General features: G+C 40.6%; 1 protein-coding gene across 15 annotated transcripts in view; it reads left to right on the top strand.

The window, feature by feature from the left end:
• LOC126868435 (uncharacterized) overlaps positions 1 to 23,955 on the top strand; it is a 272,162-nt gene that overhangs the window by 32,946 nt on the left and 215,261 nt on the right. For 5 of the 15 annotated variants that reach the window (XM_050623866.1, XM_050623863.1, XM_050623858.1 and 2 more), the window contains exon 2: positions 19,297 to 19,541. In XM_050623866.1, coding sequence (XP_050479823.1) covers positions 19,409 to 19,541 — 133 coding nt within the window. In that variant the 5' untranslated portion in view covers positions 19,297 to 19,408. Of the gene's footprint in view, positions 1 to 18,537; positions 19,542 to 23,955 lie in introns of all 15 variants that reach the window. The other 10 variants (XM_050623870.1, XM_050623868.1, XM_050623865.1 and 7 more) reach the window with 3 other exon arrangements.

The raw sequence follows: 23,955 nt of genomic DNA, 5'->3' as shown, positions 1-23,955 counted from the left end.
ACTTGCCGATTACCGATACGTCTGCTGAATTAATGGTAGTTTCTAGCTGCTTCGATATGATGGTTGATCGGTAATTAAACGCCACGCGAAACCTGTCGCTCGATTGCGAAACTTATCCCCCCGGGAATTACAAGGAATCCCAATCGAATACTTTACTTCTGCGATAAGACGTTCAGATCGGCTCGTAACCGATGAAGGATAGTACCTGTATGTTCACTAGCAGTTTGACGTATGAAGTTATCGAATTTATCTCCTCGAGTTTTTGGAAATAAATAATAGAGGCATATCAATAAGATATGGCAGAACCCGACGTGAATCTAACTTCGAGTACCCGAGCATATTTATGTGGTTACAAACTTTCGATATCTTGACCCGACTTGGGTTCTCGAACACCCCTAACAAATAGTATGTCCTGCAAAGAGAGTATATAACGTTCAAAGTTATTCTTCTCTCTGTTAGTTTCTTCTTCAATCTTCGAGGAAGCACGCGTTTCTTTGCGAATATTCTGAAAGATTCGCCACGCGCCAACTTCGTACGCTCGCCACTCGCCAACTTCGTACGGTCGCCACCCTCGTTCACACATGTATCCCACACATTTTATTGACACGCGCGACTTACCTGAACTTGCCAACCCTAAATTTCATCCGATATTCAAGAAACCACACGTGCATCGAGGGAAAACTTCCCCTTCGTACCCTCCAAGTTACCGTCATTCTTATTTTTCGCCGAAGCAAGGGAGAACACGCAAAATAAACGCGTGTCGTGTGGTTTTTTCCACGGTGGACGTTGCCAGGCAGCCATGCCCGCACTAAATAATTCTAATAACGTGTCCAAGGTTAATATCTCTGGGCAGGGTCGCCTCTCGAGTTTCCACAAATCTTCGCAAGGGTAGCACGTAATTTCTCAGTCTGAACGTTTCTTCGTTTACACGTGGCTACGTGACCGGCGAGTGTTCGTATGCATTACAATGACACGTGTTACGTCAGAGCGGGGCGTATTCGGAGCGCGAGCAGTTCGCCTAAACGAACCATCTTCGTTGATGGATAGCGCGGTCTGTTTACGAAACCGAAAGCTCGCATTATATCCGCGGGCTCCGCGAACACGCGAGATTCGACAAGCGAGACGATAAAAGCTGTTCCGGAAGATGCAAATATTTGACGTGGTATCGCCTGCCGCGGCAAAAAGGGGAAACTAAGCGTTCGATAAAACCGCCACAGGGCGAACTCGCGATCATTACGCGGACGTTTACCCCCCGAGATCGAGGAACATCGAAAAGAAACTTCTGCTTTCTCCTTTTTACAACACCCTTGCTGCCTACGTGCGAATCCATTCGTGCTGTAATCGCGATACGCTGGCTTGCAATTACTGTAAATTAAAGAGACGTTTATATTATACGTTAGTTAGCTTTTATACTAATATTAGGAAAACTAGGTCGTTTATATTTAATAAGTTTTTTATATTGGACTTTTGAAATATCTAAAACTTTAAAATTCTGAATTACTACATCAAGCGTTTGAATCTTTTTAAAGTGAAAATAAAAATGCAGTGGAAAGAAATATGCAATGGTAAAAAATTTTGTTTGGGTCCACAGTGACTCAGTTTGTCTACGGAGGATTAATTAATAAGGAAAATCATAACGATGGAGAATTATATTTTCAATGTTTGCTCCTCGCGTTGTGTTCGATCTTTAGAGATTTATAGGAGAATTTCGAATGGATGACATTTATGATGCTTAATACACGTCAAAGGATCGATAGGAATTTCACCTGGGAATAGATGCAATCACCTGACGCGATGCAAGCGATCAAATCGAATTCTTTCGTTGAAGAACCCACGCGGCCCCGTTTAAGTGTTTTCTGACGAACGAGTGTTTTATCGTTTACGCGCCCATAAAATAAAGTGGGTATAAATGGTAGAGCCACGCGAGAACCGTAAAGAAGAAAACAACATTTATGATTCACACCAGCGTATTGTAAAGCTTATTCTAACATCTTATTTTGCGTCGCGAAATTGCGATAAAAACGTCACCGTTCGAGAAGTTTCGGCAAAGTACATCTCGATTACCCATCGTATCATCGTATTTTACAGCCAGTGCACACAGGTGAATGAACATACCGTATATGATACACGTTCGAAGTTTGGAACCACTCAGGCTTCATAAAACCTAAAAATATAAGGAAATATCAAAGCTCGTTGCTTGGAATCTGCTCATCTTAAAATACCTTTTGATGGAAATAAAAAATATCGCTATTGATACTCTGAGATTAATCGCGAATTAACAATAAAACTAACAGAAAATTACTTTCAATATAAAATTATACTGTACAATTGCGAGCAAAGGCAATAACTACAAAGAACGAGTAGAAGAAAACTTGAAAATTTTTGGCTGGTAATTACGCCAACAAGTTCTCCAACCCGTTATAGTTAATTACGGTAAGGTGGGACCAAGAGCAGCACGAAATTCATATTTGTCACGATTAAATGGCGCTGTGAAACGTAACACCAGGGAAAGCAACCTTTCAATTAAAGTTCACAAGCCAGAGTCTGCTGCGGTATCGTGATTTAATTAAAACGTTCGGCAGTAATAGGATGACTTTACGGGCCGATTCAGCCGAACAAAGACCATATTTATCGAATGTCGGAGCGTCCTCGTTTCCTACCGTTGCCGCGTCGTCATCGACCGACTGGAATCCTGAAAATTGAACGGGAATCATTTTAATGCGACGCGCCTGAATCTAGACGGCAGATAATCGGGTCAGATAACGAGTCAGTCGGCAGGCACGCCAACTACTTTCCGCGAACGTAAACTAGAAGTAATGAGATTTTCACGATCGCATAAATGTTCGTGCGGTGGGAAATCTGCAGAATCTAACGACATTCCTTACGAACTGCAAGGAATTAGGATGAATATGGAGGACGTTCCGTTTCTTGGCATTTGGTGCGTGTATTTCAATAAATACATAACGTAATTAATTCTTCATCAATCTAAGATTTTATAAAAAATTTGACCACTCGTTTTCTACAGTGTTTACATCGTATCGTGGAACACTGATTAACTTCGCTTTAGTCAAATCTTATTGTTTGAACGACGACCGTGGTCTTCACAGACCTTGTTGCTAAGATCCACCGATGTCATTTACGTAAATGATTTAGCTAATTCGCTCGCTAATTATCTGGGACTAAACATCGAGCAGACTGGCAACGGCATTGACTTAATAATAATGATCGATCTATCCACCTAGTCCATCCTAATGCCTTTGCGCTTGTCATGCGCATTTACACACACAGAACTACTTCCGAAGGTTTGGACTCTAAAGGGATGACGAAACTACAGACAAAAAGATCAAATATTCAGAATTCAAAATTCACCACTAATGCATACTCATTCTGACTGTGAATTCGCCCGTACGTCAAGCTTACGACTCAAAGAATTTCGATGGAACAGCATTACAAAGTCTTTTAATCGCCGATGGCAGAAGCTAGATGCTGCAAACGCTGTACGCCGGTATAATTTAAGCTTCGGTTGCAGCGCAGAACTGACATTCTGAATTCTAAATCCCCGGTGGATCTGCTTCATGCGAAGACCATCTGCTAACAGCAGACCTAGCTGAAACCACGAACCAACAGTGTCGGACTGCATTACAGGCAAATGTTAACATACCTGACGCGTGTGGCGCGAGCGTGCGAACTGGCCAACGAGCAGAGCATACGGAGGGCGGTGGTTCCGCAGCGTCGCGTATGCGCATCTCCGGGATGCCGTGTGGAAATTTAAGGGAGGAATCGAGCGTGCAAGAAGCCGGCCTAATTAACAGATAACGGTCACCGGGATATTAGTTTATCCGCGGGCGAACCAGGCCACGACGATATGTTATCCTTGTTCCTGACGTAACACAAGCTCACGGTATTGTATGTTTAAGAGGGACCGGAAGTCGGTACGCGGCGCCTCAATCGCTCCAGGACGTTCGAACACGGAGGACGACGTGGTTTTTGGTCGTTCCTCTAATGAACGTGCTTTTAATTAGTATTTGCTGGTGGAGATTGATGCCGAGGATTTGTCGCACTGTTTACTCCGCGAAATATTCCCCTGCTTCGAAGATCCATTTTTGTGCGACTGTAACGGAAGGTTGGAGCTGGATAATTTGTTTCTTGGTCGTGAAATTAAATTCGTTGCGATATTTCGTTGCTTCTCGTACGCTGCTTTTGCGTGTTGATTGATATACGAGAATTTATCTGGTTGAGATACGGAATCCTGAATTAGATCCAGTTTTTATAATTTTCTAACGTGTGAAGTTAGTTGTGTCTAAAAATGAGGATTGGTACAGGAACAATTGGTAGTAAACGTATTTAGTTTGGAAATTGTTAATATTTGGTCCGTATATTTTGCGATTTAATATGCTATAAATTTAGTAAATCGTCTAATATACACATATGTTACAAGTTTAGTTTATCGATTTCCGTATAGATATGCATTTTAACTGCATTTCGTACAGTGTACAAACATATATCATGCAAAATATATTTTTGCTAAGAAGAAAATAATGTTCCTGTACGAAAATATATTATATGTACTAATAAAATATCGTCCGGTTTTTTAAATTAATTTCACTTTGCCATAAAAGATGAGCAACAAGGTATGTTGGACGTTCAGTTTCGCCAATTTCACGAGAATCTTGGTGGTTAGTCGACCAAATCTTAGCACGCAGGAAGTTGAAAGCCGCGGCCCGATCAGGGAAGCAATTCGTTTACCCAGAACTCCTCTCTCGTAGAGCCACCCCATGGTTTTGTCGTCGTTATTCTGAACGCGTCGCGGTACATCGTCTCTTAACTTTTCCGCTTTAGAGCTTAACTTTGTTCGCGTCGACACCCGTAGTCCCTCCTTAGTCCTTTTGTAAACTTCGTTACAGACGTACTGGGTGAATATATTTACCTACTTAAACGAGCGATTAGACACACGTCACTTTGCATCTTCAAAGATGTCTTTATAAAAACGTTATAACAGAAAATCAGCAACTTGCGCAAACCTGTAGAAAATTTATCAATGTTTCAACGTTCTATTAGTCCCCTTTTAACAACTATACTGGTACTGCTACTACACACACGAGTAAGTTTAAGTAACTTCTTGGCTACGTGTTATAAGACTTAGCTAATATAATTAAAATATAACAAGCTTTGAAAGTCGAGAAAGTCGAGTACAACCTCATAGAAATTTGTAAGTTCCAATATTTTTAATTGAGATCTTTTAACTTCTCTTAACCCATTATCAAGGGATAAAGAATCTCCAATTTTTCCAACATTTTATTATTCAATTTTTTAAGAGACTTTCATTAAAAAGACAAATGTTTAAATATTTAAATTAGCGCACGAAACCAGTGGCAAACGGGTATCGTAAAGGTGCACGCGGCAATGGTTGTTATTAAATCTCGAGGGTGAATTAGCCGCACTATGGGGCCGCAAGTTGGAACGTACGCAGAGGTGAGACGAAGAAACGTGGCTACAGAAATGATTAACGAGCTTCTTAAAACGGTCGCCCGCTAAGTAATTCTTCTTTACGCACTTACGTCGACCTTCAACGTGAAACTTTTGACGAACATAAATAGAAAAAGTAATAAATGTACTACGACGATAATATTCGTCGATGATGGAACTTTGTAATTGAACTGAGCGGTACTTAAAGTTAAATGGCGGGCAATAAAGTTGCCAAGTTTCGAATGTATAACCCATTGGACAAGATCAACCGATGCTCGAGGCGTAGCGGTAACCGTAACTCGATAATGGCTGAATAACGAAATTAATGGCAGATTTACATAGATGCATAACCATCTATTGAAACACGTTTGTCTTCCGGCTCTACGATGTTGGCGCAGCTGACCAAGCCTTGATATTAAACGTCGGGGGCAAATCGTTGCTACGTTGCAACTATTTACCGAATTAGATTATATAACTCTTAATAATAATTAAGCAAGACTTTAAGACATTTGACTCGCGATGATGTTAATCATAAGATTAAGATAAACGAAAATGAGTAGCCTTTGAGCGACATCGGAGTCTGCCGATATTAGAGAATGGTAGATTTTTATATCTAGTTTCAAATAATGTATCTGTATTTGAACGTATGTTGTATAAAATATTAGTCGCATTACGTGTTTCACGTGCAAAGAAATATGAAAGTGCCTGACTAGTCCGTCCTATGCTAAATTATACATATGGAATGTATTCCCCATATTCCCTATATAACCATAGATGTCGCGATCGCATATTGCTGAGTACGTGTTCCAACACAGAGAATGGATAAACAGGAGATTAATTTTGCAACGATTCCGGCATAATATTTTCTGCGTCGAAGATTATCGCAGTACCTCTGTACTGCTCGATATTTCCACTTACGATAGTTTACTATATAGGACTCGTTGCTATTTGACTCTAAGTCTACGATACAGACAAGCCTCTTAGGAGTTTGAATTTACTCTACATCTTTATCGTGTTACCGCATGTTGAGCTACCCTATCACTCGTAATCTTCACATCACGTACGACTGTTACACTTCGCTGTATTTTACCTCGGCTACACCCTCGCCCCCCGGTTTTCACAATCTATACAGTCGATTTTCTGTTTTCGAATCATCATCTTTTCATGCAAGATCGTGTATCGATCGGTTTGCAGGATAAACGTCGTACGTTATTCTTTCTCGTGCTACGATCCGTCTGTATACGCCTCGCAGCTATCGCGTGCGCTTTGATCCAAAGAGCGGAGGCGCTCTTGTCTCCGCGATGGAATTCGATTAAACTGCCTGCAGGAACGTTCGAGTTTCTTAGTCGAATTGAAAGATTCCAGTAGCTTTCTCGATCCGATACTCGCTCGTTCAGAGGGAAGCTCGTGGAAAAAGGGTCTCCTTGGCTCTTCTAGCTAAGCCATAGTTCCGCTTGGAGGCCTCCGCTCGCATCTTGCTCGTGCAGCTTCCGCCAGGGTCAATTAGAAAAAACTTTGACCGGAGATTCGTACCCTCGGGATTACTCTTATCCATAAAGCTTCGCTTGAGCGTGCGACCGAGCTACTTCGCTCGCGTCGCATAAGGATTATAAACTTACGTTTGGAAAGGTGGACCTCTGAAAGTACAAAAGCAATGGTTTTTGTCGAATCGAATAGAATCCAGAATCAACAGGATTAAAACGTAAAACGAAGTTTCTCTGCAGCTGCTCCTCCACAGCTCAGTCCTTAATTACATTGTCCTCGTGTTCTCGTCGCAGCCGGTCAAATGCGAGAACTCCATGGATGGTGATAAAAACTTTCCATCCTTTATGTACCACGCACTCATAAAACCATTCGAACCGACCGGTTTATGAAGGTTCAAACAGGAACATGGGATTATTTCTAACGTCCACCGACAAGCGTGTCTTCCTTCGTTTACCAGCTTACGTTAAAACTTCAGCGGAATTGTTCCCTTCTTTTCTCTCTTCTGCTTTCTCCACTTGCACCGTGATTTAGAATACTAACGAAGAAACGTCGAGATTGTTGAAACAGTAGCGTTTTAATCGCAACGGAGCTGTTTGAGACGGCACAGCACGAACAAATCGTCAGGATGTAGGAGCACGGTGATTCATCGGGACAACGAAATGGTCGCGGTGAAAAGAAGAACTGGATCGTATGCGTGTGAAACTACAGGACACAATAAAGATAGGTTTACTGCTAGTAAAAATACAGCATAGTCGTGTATGCTTCTCGCACTTCGCGTGGAAAGCGGAATGGATAAAGTATAGATATCTGTCCGGCGAGTTATGCTGTAACTCTGCTAGTACTAGCTCTTACTCTCTGCCTACCGTCAGCTCGATCTTCCGCGATTCACTCGATACCTGCGTAGAGGGGCAAAAGGTGGAGTAATAACGCAGTTCCTGTGTTTAATTTCCTAGCGTAAAGAAAATCGAAAGGGAGGATTTAGATCAGAAATGCGAACGAATACTCGCGAGTTTTACGTTCAATTTGATCATGGTTACTGTAATCATGGCGTAACGAACGTGAAAATATTTCTGTTTTATTACTGGCTCGTGCAACTTCCAATTTTTAATTAAATCAAGTAATGGTCGCCATCGATTGGTAGAGGTTAATGCACGAAACATGTAATATACATATAGGGTGTTCCGTAACATTTTGAAATTTGTTTCAGTGATGAATGGGAACATAAAAATGGGTATACGTTATATTTATTTCATTTAGTTTCTGGTTTGTAACATGTTCTGTAGTACAAATTAATATTCTTCTTGGCGTAATTAAGAGAATAGAAACTGAGAAGCGATTCGTTTTACCCAGTAGCTGTTATAGTACTCTAATATGGATAATTTATATATTTTTAAATTTCCCATAAGTGTAGAAAAATTCAAATATCGAACAGTGATTTTTATTTTCGAGTAATTCTTAACACATTCGGTGTGATCTCATATAGAGCATACTGAACTTTCGAGTAATCGATATTCCAACTGCGTGTAAAACAAGTGATATCATACATCATTGATGTTATCATTTGGTTTAATCAAAAGTCGTGCTAGTGATACAAGGAATAGAATTAAAAGGCAGTAATTGAAATACTCGAATAATCCAATAAATTTTCTGGTAACGTCGTGCTGTTTCTCAAAGCGACTGTGCACTTATTATTCGCAACGCGATACCAGCAGCTGTGAACTTGCCCGAATCGTCTCGAAATTAATCAACACCCCGACTGGCGATCTAATTAAACAAGTTCGTCAACCGTGACGTAACCGGAACTCTGTAACTTGCACCGAGTTTCACACTGACTTCCAGCTAGCCAAGAATTGTGGGTTCTCGTCGTTCTCGGTGTTCGATGATGATTGGGCCTTAGGATTGCAAGTCTTTGTACACAGACATCTTTGTATATTACTGTAAATACGAACTATCCGAGCGACAAACTTGTAACTAAATTAAGCTTGTGTTTCCCTTTACTTCTCATATATCAAAAATATTGACCTGTCTCCAGGATTTAAACGTTCAGTCATTTACAAAGGATTTAATTTGAAAAAGACGTGGGTACAGATAAACTCTAACACAAAAATCTATATGCTTCGAAACATTAAAATACTTACTGCAATTATTTACAAAGCTATACTCATTACCAGAGGATATTCTATCACCGATAATTCTTAAAAACACTCTCCGTTTCTTCAAAATTCAACGGCACAAAAATACATAGAATGCGTATATAACGTATAAAGATGTATAATTTATAAAGTTTATAATATACAAGCTTAGATATTTATAAAAGGTCCTAAATCAAGTATTCGTTTTCTAAATCTTCCTTCATTTTTTAAAGAAATGCGCTAGCATCATTTACTTATTGAACCTCTCGTCTATTGGCCATTCTCGGTTCCAACAATCAAACATCCCAAACCATCGTTCCAACAAACCAATCGATTCTTCTTCGAGGTATAAAACTTTGGAATCCCCACCTCCTTCGGAAGTACTTTGCACATCGGAAGTAAGATTGCAGAGGTCGACTATCTGAAATATTATTTCCCGTCACGGAAACCGGCTGGGGTACGGGACAACTTTAATCCTTGGAACGATGCCGATGGGCCCGGGTCGCGCAGGAAAGCTTCGATTAATCATATAAGCAACTTCTACCGCAGTTCTCGAACGACGACGACGACCAGAACGGAGAACCCTGAGCGCCGAAGAGTGGCCGATGAGAGGCGACAGAGGGATACGAAAACGGGAGATCCTGTGCTACGTTCGAAATTGTCACGATGATAAATTGCTTCGGTATCGTATATCTCGGTGGCGCGTCTCCGACCATTCGTACGCGGTTAAACCCCTGGACAGTCGCGTTCTCTCGAGCATTTGACTGGATGTACCAGTAGCCAACGGGTACCCGTGCGTCGGACTCGTTCGGGCGAGAACGCGTGCTCCGCTTGTATCATACGGGAACAATGTACGCGAGTAACGCGCGAGACACACTGGTTGAAACTATTTTTGTACGCGACGCGGGGGCGTAACGTTCCTCGTCGCGTATCACACGACTACGTAAAATTGTTATCGCTTCAGATAACAATTTCAGCCGTGTTGCGTTGTATAGTGATACGTGTTGTCGATTCCATGATTCTTTAGAAGAATTGGAAGAATTGATAGCAGAAGATGAAAATTGTTGAAATGTTGATATTATTTCTGTTATCGAAGCTGATTTGAGAGTGATATCGGAGAGGCTCTGCATGATTATTATTTTATGTAGAATACTTGTTACTTCTGTTATTAGTATAGTTAATATTATGATAGATATAAAATCCATATTATGAGTATGATAAAAATTTATTTGGCATAAGGTCATATATTTTGACTAATGTAACCACCATGCAAATATTATTAAAATAATGTATCTGTTTTTATATTTTTCAAAGAATCGAGAACATAGTATATTGTTAACTGAAACGAGTTTTTGTTACAACTTGACGTAGAAATGGATCGATCAATACTGACGTAGAATTTTACCTATCAATAGTATTCGAAGAATAAAATCAACACACGTTGTAATATCATCTTCGTAGTTCAAACATCGAATAAGTATTTAACTTGAAATTGAATTCGTAACATTAACACACACATGTTTGGGCGCGATTCCATTTATCGACGCCAATTCTGACTAATTAATTACATGGTGGATATTTTAAGCTTGATCGATGCATCATAGAATACACGTGCATTCGTAGTTGCAAATATGTGCATAGTATGCACCTAATCATATTGACTTGGTATATTTTGTCTTTATACAATTCATCGCACTGTCATACAATTCGCCTTTCTTTACACATAAATTTCACTCATTTATTTATAAATCCATTTTATTACACAATCCTAATTTATTACACAAAGTATATTATATACGTATCATGTAAATCACATTCCATTGCAACGATATACACTTGTAGGCATAATCATACGTAACAATCGATCGTGTGAAAATTCTATCGTATTATTTTCCACGGTTCTTCGCAGAATATTAAGCAGTTAATTCGTGGATTCGACGAGTATCGGAACTTTAAAGGAAACTGCAGGTTTACACGATATGCGATAATTGTGAACACGAATGAACGCGTTTCTCTTTTTGCCCGATTTCATTGGGTTTTCGATAGTTTTGCACGGGTTTGTGCGCTTCGCGTAATTTCACGCGGTTTTGCACCGAATCACACACAGTGTGATACGGTTTCGCGCGAATTTGTGCAGCTTCGCGCTTTATTGCGTGGTTTTACGCGAGTTTGTTGAAATTCGCGCAGTTTCTCCTCCATTCGTACGATTTTACGTGGTTTCGATCAGTTCTGCGCCAAGTGTACGTCAATTCATACGATATCGTTTGGATTCGAGTAGCTTCGTGCGGTTTGTGTACGATTTCGTGTAATTTCACGCCGTTTGGCGTGCTTTCGCGCGAATACACGACGCAACGATTCACCAAGTTCGATGCAGGTTCTCGCAGAATCGCGCAGTTTTCCGCGGTTTTGGCCGTTCAAAGTGAAGCAATGCGACGCGTTTGGTTTGCATCCAGCTTGACCGCGTGCATCGAGCATGTCCGGCTACCTTCACCACCGATAACGTCGCGCGCAACTCTCTCTTCCCGCAGATGTAAATTAATTAAGCGACCCTAAATCACGGTGATAAATCAACACCGTATCGCAAATCGTAACGTTGTCGCGGTGTGCGTTTGATCGAAACTGTGCGTGGCGTCGAAATCGACGGGCGTCAAGCGGCTTCTGTCACACAGAAAGCTTCGCTTTTCATCTGATAGTCGAAGTCGAGCTGAGCTGACCGTGCCTGGTGCTTAGATGGCATCGGTCGTCCCTGCATCGACGCGTGTCAAGCAGTCTGTCACGTTGAAAGCATCGCCTCTCCTGTGTTCGAGTAGATTGATCCGCGTTGATCACGCTCCGTGCTTAGATCGACTGTTTCTGATACGTAGAATGTATGGTTCTCGTGTGAGGATTGGAACTAGGTTAGAGTTTAGATAAACAGGTCTTATTAGTAAAGGAATTATTTAGAGGAATTTTTAAAATTTATATTTTCAGTCAACTGCTTCTTATTGTACGTTTCGTATTTGTATTTAACGTGGAATCAAGAAAGATATGTTGAGATAAATTTATGTGAAACTCGTCAAATTGTAAAAATTTACCTTCAGGTGGACATTCAGGAAGATTTTAGTATTTTGGAGATATTTGACGATTTCTCGATTACTCAAAATGCGCATGTAGCGATTACACAGATTATATTTGAAAGGCTTGTAGAATTAAAATCATCGTACTTAGTCGAAATCATTTCACGATTACTGGATAAGCAGGAACTAGAAAACAAGGGAAAAGATTAGGCGTCGTAGTAGCCATGTAAAGTGATAGAAGATAATGTATCGTTCCGAGCTAAATCCCTGAACCCCGGCTTGGAGTATCTCATCAGAGGACTTAACCCGCATTAAAGTGTTCATTGAGAACGTTCCTGGCTGAATAGGGAGTCGAGGGCTCGTTTAAGGACGGTATTGAGGTTACGATTTGGATTCAGTAACTCACGTTTTCTGCGTTAAATGGTCCAGCAAATTTCTACATTCATCTTAATGGTTTGGAAGATTAGACACAAAGGATCACGCGTGTTCAAATAATCTTTGCAAATTTCAGGAAAATTCGCAACTTAAATATGCTCGCGAGTCACGAAACGGGATGAATTTGTTTGGAAAAACTGACGGGGGAAAAGACGCGAAATTTTGCGTTGATTCATGTACAACAGTTGATTCGAAAAAGCGGCGAACATCAGAACGAGTTCTGTGAAAAATGTACATTTATATTTCAAATATTTATTTGCCATTTATCGTTTTGTAACGCTGTAGAATAAAAGGAAAAGAAACGAGTGAAAATTGAAAGAACGAGGGAAAAGGAAATGCAGCCTCTTTCCTATGAAAACTTTCTAACGGGTTTTAAGGAACTGAGGAGTTTAAGTCAAAGGATTGTGTGAGAATTTATGAGAATCCGTGTTAGTGAAAATTTATCGAGCGAATCTAGGGTATTGGATCGCAGAAGGAAAGATAAAGGAAATTATATGTAAATCTGAATAAAAGTAACTATTTTCTAGTATCCCTACAAAAGCATCCCCGATTTTTATACTTCTTCCTCAATTAAAAAATCGATTCACCGCGTCGTCTACTTAAATTTCCAGAAAGCTTTGTTCCTTTTCATTCCTCGATTCCCATAGAAACCGTTCTTCAAATTGAGAAGTTCCGCCGTACTTTCTTTATCTTATCCCGATGAATTCGCCGAGAATCGAACGGAATATTTACCGTCCCGAGATCGTTTTAATCGTTGCGTTCGTTAAAAGTTGGAGAGCAAAGATCGCCGGGAACGCATCAATTGATTCAAAGTTGTCGCGTTCGGGGCGTCTGCGTTGTTTCTCGCCGCGTGACCGGAAGTTCCGCTCGAGCAAACAACACGTCGGATATTTGCCTCGCTTGGCCAAGTGAAAAACAAATATCGTCAGCCATCTCCTGTTCGAAAAGCTCCGGCAACATTTAGAAAGAACATCTCTGCTCGACATGGTAGAACGAACGTGTCATTATCCCTCGGTCGAGAAATAAATCAGTCAGTTGAAATCTGATGTTCTCTGTGTGTCGAGCCATTACGAGGAGCTCGCTTTGATTACGTTCGTACGGAAACTCGCGTCACGCGACACGTAACATCGAGAATGGCGGAAACAAATGGAAACGCGAGCGTCTATTAAGAACAGAGGTTGGAAAAGAGAGATTTTCTTTCTCGATAAGGGTAAAATCCATCGGAAACTGAGATTCATGAACGTGACGGGTTGAAAGATAGTTCGAGGTGAAAAAGTCAAGGAAAATTAATCGACGCGAACTAGTAACGGCAGAAAACAATTTAATTCGTGCAGGAAAATTGCGAAGAAGCTATGAAAAGGTATGAAAAGATGTAAATGTAATAGCTAAAGTATTACATCGTAACTGCGCGCCGGAAGTTTACGAAACACGATTGCATCTCGTGAAATCTAGAATTTCAAGCGCTCGCGTCGAGAATATTAACTCGCGATTCATTTCTACAACTTCCATCGCGCTGCTATATCGGAGCGTATAAATTCATATCGTCGCCGCACGTTTATACACCGAAACGGGGAACGATTCTGGTCTGAAATGTTCCGGCAGGGAGGACGGTGAGTTAAGACGCGTGTATGAACCCGTTAGAAATTGTTCCAGCACGATCAAATAGGCCTCGGGCGTTCGATGGAGAAAACGAAACGATTTGAACGTTTGCCACGCTCAGGTTGGATATTCAGATTCGTTTCATGGTTCTTTCCGCAAACACGAACACGCGAGGAGTAAATATTTTACCTCTTTGTTAACGACGCGAACAAAGTGGACCGTGAGCGTGTTAATTTGCGATTAATTCAAAACTGTTTTTCGAGATGGTTTCGTTGTTTAGAAGCGTGTCTCAAACAGTGTTTCATGAAATGTAAATTCTATACAGAATGGTAAACTTAACAATACTTGGAATTGTAATGCACAGACTACAAATGTTTGCGCAAATTCATATCCTATTAATGCAATTAAAGAAATAGAAATTAAATAGAGACGCTTCTTATCCTCTAATTATTATAAACAGTTTTTTTATTTTGAATATTTTGTACAGTTGCCCATATCAAAATTTTTCATAAATATATGAACATCCGTCTTATAACGAAACACGATGGATTCCAATAGCTCGTTATTCGTATTTCTTCGGAAATTTACAGTTTTATTTAGAACATGGTACGATATATGAGGCGATATATGGATTCCAACCAATATCCTCGAAATTTGACGTTAAATGGCGTCGCAATCCCGATCGCGACGGTTCATTAATCGAATAATGAAACGCACAGTCATTGAAAGCCACGGATAATCGAAATTGTGCCTGTGTGCAGGTCAAGACACACGCCTCTGATGCGCGGTTAATCGATATTTCGACTAATTGATGCTTGACTGGATTAATAATTACAACAGTTTGTCGCGTGACTGACGTGTACAACTTACAAAACGGATTCGATTCCTAATCGAATGAAATCGAACATAGGAAGCCACAAAGCGGAGAGCAATTTCTTTTCAATTTCCACTTTCCTTCTATAGCGAGAGTAAAGGGCTGAGACGACTGTGAAAAAAAATTTGTTTGCTTCTCCATTAAAATGGCAAAGTGGGTTTGTTAGCAGCGAACGAAGAACGATTAAAAGGCTGCAAATTTCAGAAGTAATTACTTTTGAGAATTTCAACATTCGTGTTGTTCGGATCTTTGTGCAAGCTCGCAATTACCTTGCAAACGGTGCTTTACAGCCTCGCGAAAGCTCTGCAATTTCTTCTCCGTGAAATTCATTAAATTAAAAGCAAAATCAATCCGAGAAAAGAAAAATGTCTGGCTTGCGGTTAACTCGCGATAAAACGCAATGAGAAGTCCGGACCAGGTATAACGTGTTCGTAATACTGATTTCTTATATTTCTCTGACGAAACGTTGCTTGTCTTCTTGCAGAGCAAATATATCTCGATTTTGGCTCGCTCGTGGAGTATGAAGGGTTCGTAAGAGAGATTTGAATATTTCATAACAGTAATCTGTTATCGTACGAAACTTTCGAGGCGAATATCTAGGGCACATATATTCCATGTAATATCCAAAGTCACACAACAATCCACTTACCTTTTATTACGAGGGATAAGTGGTACGTGGCGTGTTCGATATGATTACGTATAATACTACGTATAAGAATAACCATGTTTCGTAATAACTGGCTAGAGTAAAACAAAAAAAAAAGAAAAAGGTGGAACGGGCTTGTAAGTTATTTCTATAAAACAATCTCATTTTCACACACTTAATAATCAAACTGGATATCGAAGAGAGAATCCCTACGAGTAAAACGGAGTTACTAAAAATATCACGGCTGACTTGACAAAAGACTCGAGCCGCAACACGAAGTTAATTATCTCTATTTTGGTAGCCATTTTCTCTACAGCTTCCTATCCTCTCTTAGATACCAACAACAAACTCCCTACGTACAATATAATCATGCAATCTCGCCAGGAGATATTGAACTCTGTTCTTACCTTTTTCAGCGTTGAATAGACTTGGCGCCATAGAACCTCTCGAAAAGATTTTCTCTTTATTTTTCCGTGGAGTTGAAACGACACCTAACCCTCGTCCTCGATCGTGGAGAGTCGCGAAGAAAGGGACAGGACACGGAATCGTAATAACCGGCGGAGAGAGTGTCGGGACCTTTTTATTGGACGGAAGAGAGACAGAAAGGCTTCCTTTGTGTCGGTGACGTTCTCATAACCACAGATTCCCGCTTTGCAGGGTCTCTCTTTTTTAACGGACGCATTACTTCTATCAAACGGAAGTAGCCATAATTGCTTGGCACAATTAAGGTCAGCTCCATCGGAGGGAGTCCACCCTCCTAGGCAACCTCTTTACTTTTTTTTTTTTTCTATTCTAGCCCGGTTTCCCATGTTCCGTCGTTCTCGGTTGGCGTGTCCAATCAGCACCTGGATTAAGTTAACTGCATCGGCGCCTTTTCAATGGGTTCGTTCGAGCCGCGACCGCGTTCGACGAGATCTCCCACACTTCTGTCTCTTCCTCTAGGTCCACCGTCAAAGAAGAAAGAGCCAAGTTAAAGAATGGAAGCTTCTTCGTATAAAGAGACACTTGGCCAAGCTCGGGTGGAAACGACTTGGTCTCCAATAGACGCGACGACCTGTAATTGGACGATTGGATACGGAACGGGTATACTCGACTGACCTATAGAATAAGCCAGCATCCGGTTAATGGAACCGAGTCTCATACAGAAACATGTCTTGTCTCCACGAAACGTTTCTACGTAATAATTTGCGGTCTTCTTAATAATGTTATCCGCAAATAATGATAATTTTCCTAAATTGAAACATACGTGATGATATCGATTCTCTATCTTCTAATATAACTCACGCATTATTCGCAAACGTATCAATAGGCGCAGCATCTCATGTTCGCTCATAAAGGCGGAGCATACATAATTTACATTATTTATCGAAAATGTCACAGCTATAAATCGAACTATAATATAATATACCAAAGGAAGAAAGCGAACAGTATTCTTTACTATATCTCGATCGTATCTTAATTATAGCCATCTTTTAATATCTCTGAATATTTGTCTCAACGTGAACCACTCAATAGATCGATCCTATCGAATCAAAAACATTCGAAAGGTGTTCAATTTTGTCCCAAGATGTAGTATACTTCGCTTCAATATCGGGGAAAATGCACTGGCAATCTCTAAAGTTTGATCACCAACGGTTAAGTAGATAAGTCAGCATATGGTCAGACAGAACGCGGTAAGTAGAAGAGGAAGACCGCGATGGATACAATCGGTGAATGTTCTCGGTGAAGCTGTCTGGTACAAGGATAGCTTTCATAACTACCGACTAGGGCAAGGGGTCGGGTCGAAAACGGTGAGATAACGAGTAAATAACAGGTTAAAACCGGCAACTTCGCCCCGACTTGTCACGTTATGAACCGCTAAGATATTACATACTCTATCTCATTATAACCATCCTCTTCTCATCTCTCGTATAACATCTTAGATATCACGGTCACTCTAGATGCCCGCAAAACACGACAATCGATAATGCCGTGTCTTACTTGCTCCTCATACCGATAGAGATACGCTAACGAGACATTGACGACATTTTCCGCGGAATGAAAACGCAAACATCATTGTGCGCGGCTGGGATCCGACCTGTCAGAAGTATCCAGTATGTTTTGTACGGATTCTCCTCATTATCGAGGGTATGATGCCGCAAGGACGTCTTATTGGGATCCGATGCACGTTGCTACGATAATGAAAGTCGATGGAAGATTTTACTCGTCAGACAATGTTTACCGTGACGCGAATCAAGTAATCGTTGGATTTTTTAAAAATTAGTGCGCTGACGGTGTAAATTGGAGGCGTTATTTTGAAAAATCTTTTTTATTTTGAATAGATCGTGCGATGTTTAATGATGTTTGATGTAACATTGTTTGATGAGAACTGAGGAGAAAACGGAAGTTCGAATGATCGATAAGCTCATAGAAAATTAATAGCGCAAGAGCGAGTTGTTAAGTACGCGCTATAACGATGTTAAGGAAGGTAAAGGTTAGTAAAGAAAGGGGTCAAAGAAGATCAAATGGTTAACTTTGCATGTCAAAAAATGTAAATTTTATGTACCTACCTCTGAAACAGAACTTTATAAGGAAAGTAGGGAAAATTTAAGTTGATCTAACAGAATGAAAAATTAGGAGGAAGGATGATAATCGTATAAAACTAGACATGAGAAAGATTCTTAGATGGGATCTAGAATATTTCATCAGTGCTTCAGGATTTATAAATTCTTCCCTTTTTCTACTACACGGCCACAAAGATTCTGAATAGAAATAAAACAATATTTGTTATCTTTATATTTCTTTAGAATCAATCACTTGTATAGTTGTTCTAACGAAATCCTTTGCTTTTCGGATTTGTTGCAGACAAAATCACAATCTCGCAGCAAAGATAGCGAGAACGTGGAGAGAGCAGAGACAAAAGGCCGAACGAAAATCGTGGTGTGGAGATTGAACCGAGGTCGAACGTATTCGCGTAGAAACAGAGTATCGTGACGCGCCTTTGTGAGACCGTGAAACGGGACGACAGGGCGCAGATTTTTCATTCATGATGATCGTGCACGCGTATGAAACGGAAGAACGTGGTTTCGGGGAAGGTGCAGCCCCGTGTAAATCAAAACTGACGTGGAAATGAAGACTCTGTCGCGATGAAAAGTAACTAAGGACAAAGTTCCGTCGTATCGTCGCCCCGGCAAGATGAAAAACAGGATGCGGAGAATAAAGTGGCGCTAATTCAAAAGTTTCTCTAATTTCAAAGCCGATAATACTACGGACAATTTAACCGCGAACTTCGAAACGCACGAAAACAGATGCTCGTTCACGGATCATTAACCTCTCCAAGTCTGTGTCGACTGTACGAAATCACCGCGAGTTTAACTTACTACTTGCGCGGCTAATTACTTATGAACGATTCGTTTAAACGTTACGTTGATAAATCTAGATACACGACTTCGATTTTGTTGTATAATTTTCACGTATTTGATTTTACGTATTTGAAACTAGTTGCCGGAGGAGGGTGGAACGGAGGCAGTTCGTACTTAGATTAGCAAAATAATTAAAGAAAGAGATCGAACGAAGTATAAGACGAAATATCGTAGAATTATTGGCTATGTTTGTTCGGGGTAGAAATAAAATCGACGATACAGCGGATCGGTGTGTAAAGAAAAGAAATCGACAGTAGAGACGGAAACGTCGGTAAAGATGATATTAAGGCAGAGAACTGATTGAAACGTGGGAAATGGCGATTGTCGAGGCTGTTAGTGAGATGAGTGCGACTCGTTTGAGTGCGTGGTTCGGCACTGTTCTGTTCGTGGCTACGACGCTCGTTCACTCTCAGGTCACATGGACGCCGATCTACGTGGGCTCTTACAGTGAGTACCTTTCTTTTTCTATAAATCTTTCGTAGAGATTGTATCATAAATTGCGATCGTGTTTAACGTTGATGAAAATCGCTCGTTCTTACGCGTTTCGTTCTTCGATCGTGAATTTGACTTTACCAGTAGTTTTGCTACTTTGATTATTTTTCCTGACAAAGTGAGGTATAAAATAAAAAAGTTGTTTTCTTTTGTTCGTTTATATCGAAAAATCTGGAATGTGGGGAGCAGATATTTATACAAAGTTTCTCGTGTATATTACACCCTGAACATTGATGGAATAGTTTCCCCCGTTTAAACGTGCAACGGTTCACTCAATCGTATAAATTTAATTACGGCACAAAGGAAGAATATTACGTGCATGCATCGAACGCGAGATTATGGAATGCGGAATGACCACGTAATTCATAAAAGTGAAAACAAAAACTGGCGGGAACCCGTTATGTAGATAAACGTCACTTTCTATTAAAATCCCTGTTACATGAAATTTCAATTCCAATGAAAAATTGACCGTATCAGTCGCTACGTCCAATCTGTGATTTTTCAATTTGTAAAACCCCTTCCTGTCTTTCTGCTTTGATTAGATCGTTTGTTGTTCTATTCTATCACATTTCAAATCTTTTCTTAAATAAAAATTCTGAAAATATATTTCATTAGTCCTGTGTACATATGAATATAATTTATGACTGTCGTATCATATGACCCTCGTATACCAGTCGAATTAATTACTCGTTACCTGAACTCTTGCTAAATTTCAACTGTATTCTCGTTGTTAACGCCATGCACGTCGTCTAATTGGCGATACTTACAATCTCGAGGATGTTTAAGACTCGTGAAAAATGAAACGGGAAAATTTACTACACCTGGTCGTAGGCTACGAAACACGAGTAACGTCGTTCATTCATGCCTTGTGCCAACGATTCATATTCCACGAGGAAAAGAGAAAGAAAGAGAGAGAGAGAAAGAGAGAGTTCCTCACGCGCGTGCAATTTCTTTTCAACCCCGCTTGATCTTGAAACGACGCTGGTCCCGTCTAGTGGCTGCTTGACTTACAAATAACGGTATCGACGCGTTCGGTTTACATATTTTCGCAGCTCGTCACGTTTTTCATTTCATATCGACGAATGGGGAAATGGAAACATCAGAAACTTCCATTTTTAGCTACTTGAAATACCGGTTACAACGATTGAAAGATCGATTGTGAATAATGGAATTTGTAAAATTGGATTGTAGCTGCTCTACTGCCTTCTTCACTATTCACTCCTTTCTTTCGACTTTATTTGGCTTGAAACGAAAAGAATATATCTTTATAATCTCTTCACACGCCAAACCGACTAATTTCACTTTTGCGGTTTCCTCAACTTGATTAATCAGAAACATAATTACTGTTCGATTTCTCAAAAAACGTATGACTCACTTTGTCGAAAGAAGGTCGAACAGATAATCGTAGATTGCAATCGGAATTTGAATGCGGTCACTTTCTCTGTATTTTAACTTATCGTATCGATCTATGTGGCTTCCGAGCACCTCATATATCATACATACGACTTCATTTACTGCAATGTTCATTGGCAACTTCTTCGTGTGCTTGTTACATTTCGCTTCTTTTTTTTTTTTCATCAAAGTTCACCAATCAGTTGTGCAGCTGCGGCACCGGGGAAAGCGTCGGATTGATCGCGTCAATTAACTCGGTGCGATGCTCGCGCGGAACTTCGCAAACGAGTACAATTAATGGCGCGTCGAGCTTGTGCGCGGGCGACAAGCAAGCCGATACGCAGGGAAAGGGAAACGGCACAGGGAGGAAGAAAAGGGCTGGCACAGCAGGATGATTTGCAATGGCACCGATAGATCTCGGATTACACACGCGTTGAACGGCTCGACCGGGCCAGGTCTCGCTAATAATTCTTCGCATACGAGAAGTTTCGCGACCAGATCGCGACGACACGTGTCGTTGACAAATAGGAAAATCTGCGAGCCGTGCCGTGTTTTAATCAGCGCCCGGTGATTCGGGTCAAGTGTGACGATCAATCCGCGCTCAATCCGTTTTCACTGGCATCTCCAGCAAACGGCCGCGCGTCATCTTTCTAGACGATTTCCCGTTTCCCCTAATGAAATTCCTGGCCACGTTTCTCACGAATCTCGACAGAAACTCGATTCGGTAAGCGAATATTTCGACGATGTCTCTTAATCAGGCTAGTTTCGCGTAAATTTGCTCATGTTGCAGGTTGTCGATTTGGATGTTGGACAAGCGTGTTGATATTTCCTGTAGAAGAAACTGACGACTTTATTAGACGAGATTTCGAATGATATATCGGCGATCGATTCGTTAGTGAAACCAAGCCGCGTTTATTCTCGATGAATCAAGTCAGTTGGATATGTAACGAACCGTGGAAGCTGTTAATTCCCGTGGCGATTCGTTTATGTTTTAGCTGTTGATTGTTTCGGTCGATGAAAGAGAAACTTATTAATTAGCGAGATTATCGTTGCATGATGGCTCGAGCGAGCACACATTCTTGTTAAGGTAGAAAAGTTACGCTGTTCGTTGTTGTTTTTTGTTCTCGAAAACTCGTTTCACTTATTGAGATTGGATCATTCGTCAACAGCGAAGGATAAAGCCACACCGAGACGCATCTGTTAACGACCAGCACATGCGATTCTTTTCTATTAACGTTTATAGAAGCGAGACCAGTTGTTTGCCGATCAATAACAATGCATCACGCGGAGATCGAATTATCACGCTCTGAAGACGGTATCTTTTATGGTTGAAACACGGCGTTCGCGTTTCAGTGATCACGTAGATCGGATCGAAAAGTAATCGCATGGCCATTCACTGAAAAGATATAGCAGCTTTGCAGGTTGGAAATCAATTCTAAACGTGCGCGAAGTAACTGGATTTCCTGCGGATATATCTACGATTACTGATACGAGTTTATACCGATCAGAGAGATGTCGCCCAGTTTGAAACTTCGCACAGACTCACCACAAATGGGGCTTAATCATTTGCGGTACTCGATTGCGAGAAATTAAAGTCTTATCCTCCTGTTTAAACTTCGTCAAATTTACCTCATCTGAACAAACTCAATGCTTCTCGTCAACAAATTCGTCAATGTTTCTATCGTTAAATATTTCGTCGGTTATTAAATACGAATTTGATTATAAAATTTTATAAAACAGAATATTAATTGAACAGTTTTGTAGAGCTGACGTGTCTAATCGTATCTACAAAGATTCATTGAAACTTTCACGCTACGTTTGAAATAATTCGTTTGTAATGTATACCGCTTAGCGTTGAGCAAGTAGAACAGGTATATGTATGGTCAGACAGCGCAGTAACTCTTACCAAAGCGTCACTCGTTCATCGATCTACGTTTGTATTTACATTTCTGTGTCTCGAGACGTTTAATTCATAGTATAACAAACATTGTTGGTCCAAAACAAACATTTCTTTTAGTCAGTCTGTCTTATATGGAAACTTATGAGCAATTGTCCTGAAACAACTCGGAGACAACCCCGGTTGGACCATTCTAGGATCTAAGCTAGCCTTGTAAGTCCGCTCAAAGGGCACTCACGAGTCGTGTAGAGATTCGGTGGAATAATTCAAGCCACAAACATCGCGGTAAGGATCAGTCGTAGGATAGCTACGAGGGTGGTGGGGGTGACGAAGTGGTGGAGTGTAGGAAAGGGCGTGCTGGTGAAGATTCTCCTTTGCAGTTGGTTGTCGTCAGTAGCAGACTGTACTCTAATTAACGGTGGGATAGCAAGAGCACCCGAGAGAGATGGAGAGTCGTTCTAATAATTTGTGTGCGCGCGCGAGACGAACGAATCCGCGTAGCTCGTGCCAGAGAAAGAAGATGAAGATTTGCTACGAGCCAAGAGTAGGACCAAGTTATAGCGAGAAGAAGACGTTCTCTGGTGTCGGTATCGACCTTAGCTTGAGAGGTTTACCTTAAATGTTTTTAATTAATTACGAGACGCTGCTATCCCCTTTCGTCGCTTTATCCGGTGTTCTCTTATTCTCGTCGAAGTTTCGAAAAGTCAACAGAACAAGCGTTAGATTCTATTAGATTCTACGGTAGGTTAAGTGATTGTATTTCATCCGTTCTACGTTAATTGTCAGCGATAATTACTCCGATAATTGTTGCTCGTATTGTATAATATACGTATAATATCAACTTCCTCTTATAATATCGGGGAAGTTTTCGGATGTAACCTAAATACCGAATCATGTTACTCAACTGCTAATACGAGAAATTTTAACATCGATAATTAACGCAAGACGCGTCTCAAATAAAATATTCACATCGTCGCGTTACCGGATATCATTAACTTTTCTTCTCCTTACTCGAGCAAAATATGAAATCTAAAACACCATTACGCTTCGTGAAGCATAAATATTTTTTTACCATTAAAT

This window comes from Bombus huntii, chromosome 8 (assembly GCF_024542735.1).
Source record: "Bombus huntii isolate Logan2020A chromosome 8, iyBomHunt1.1, whole genome shotgun sequence".
Lineage (NCBI taxonomy): Eukaryota > Metazoa > Arthropoda > Insecta > Hymenoptera > Apidae > Bombus > Bombus huntii.
The sequence above is the reverse complement of the archived record's forward strand: the minus strand, read 5'-3'. Positions and strand labels throughout refer to the sequence as shown.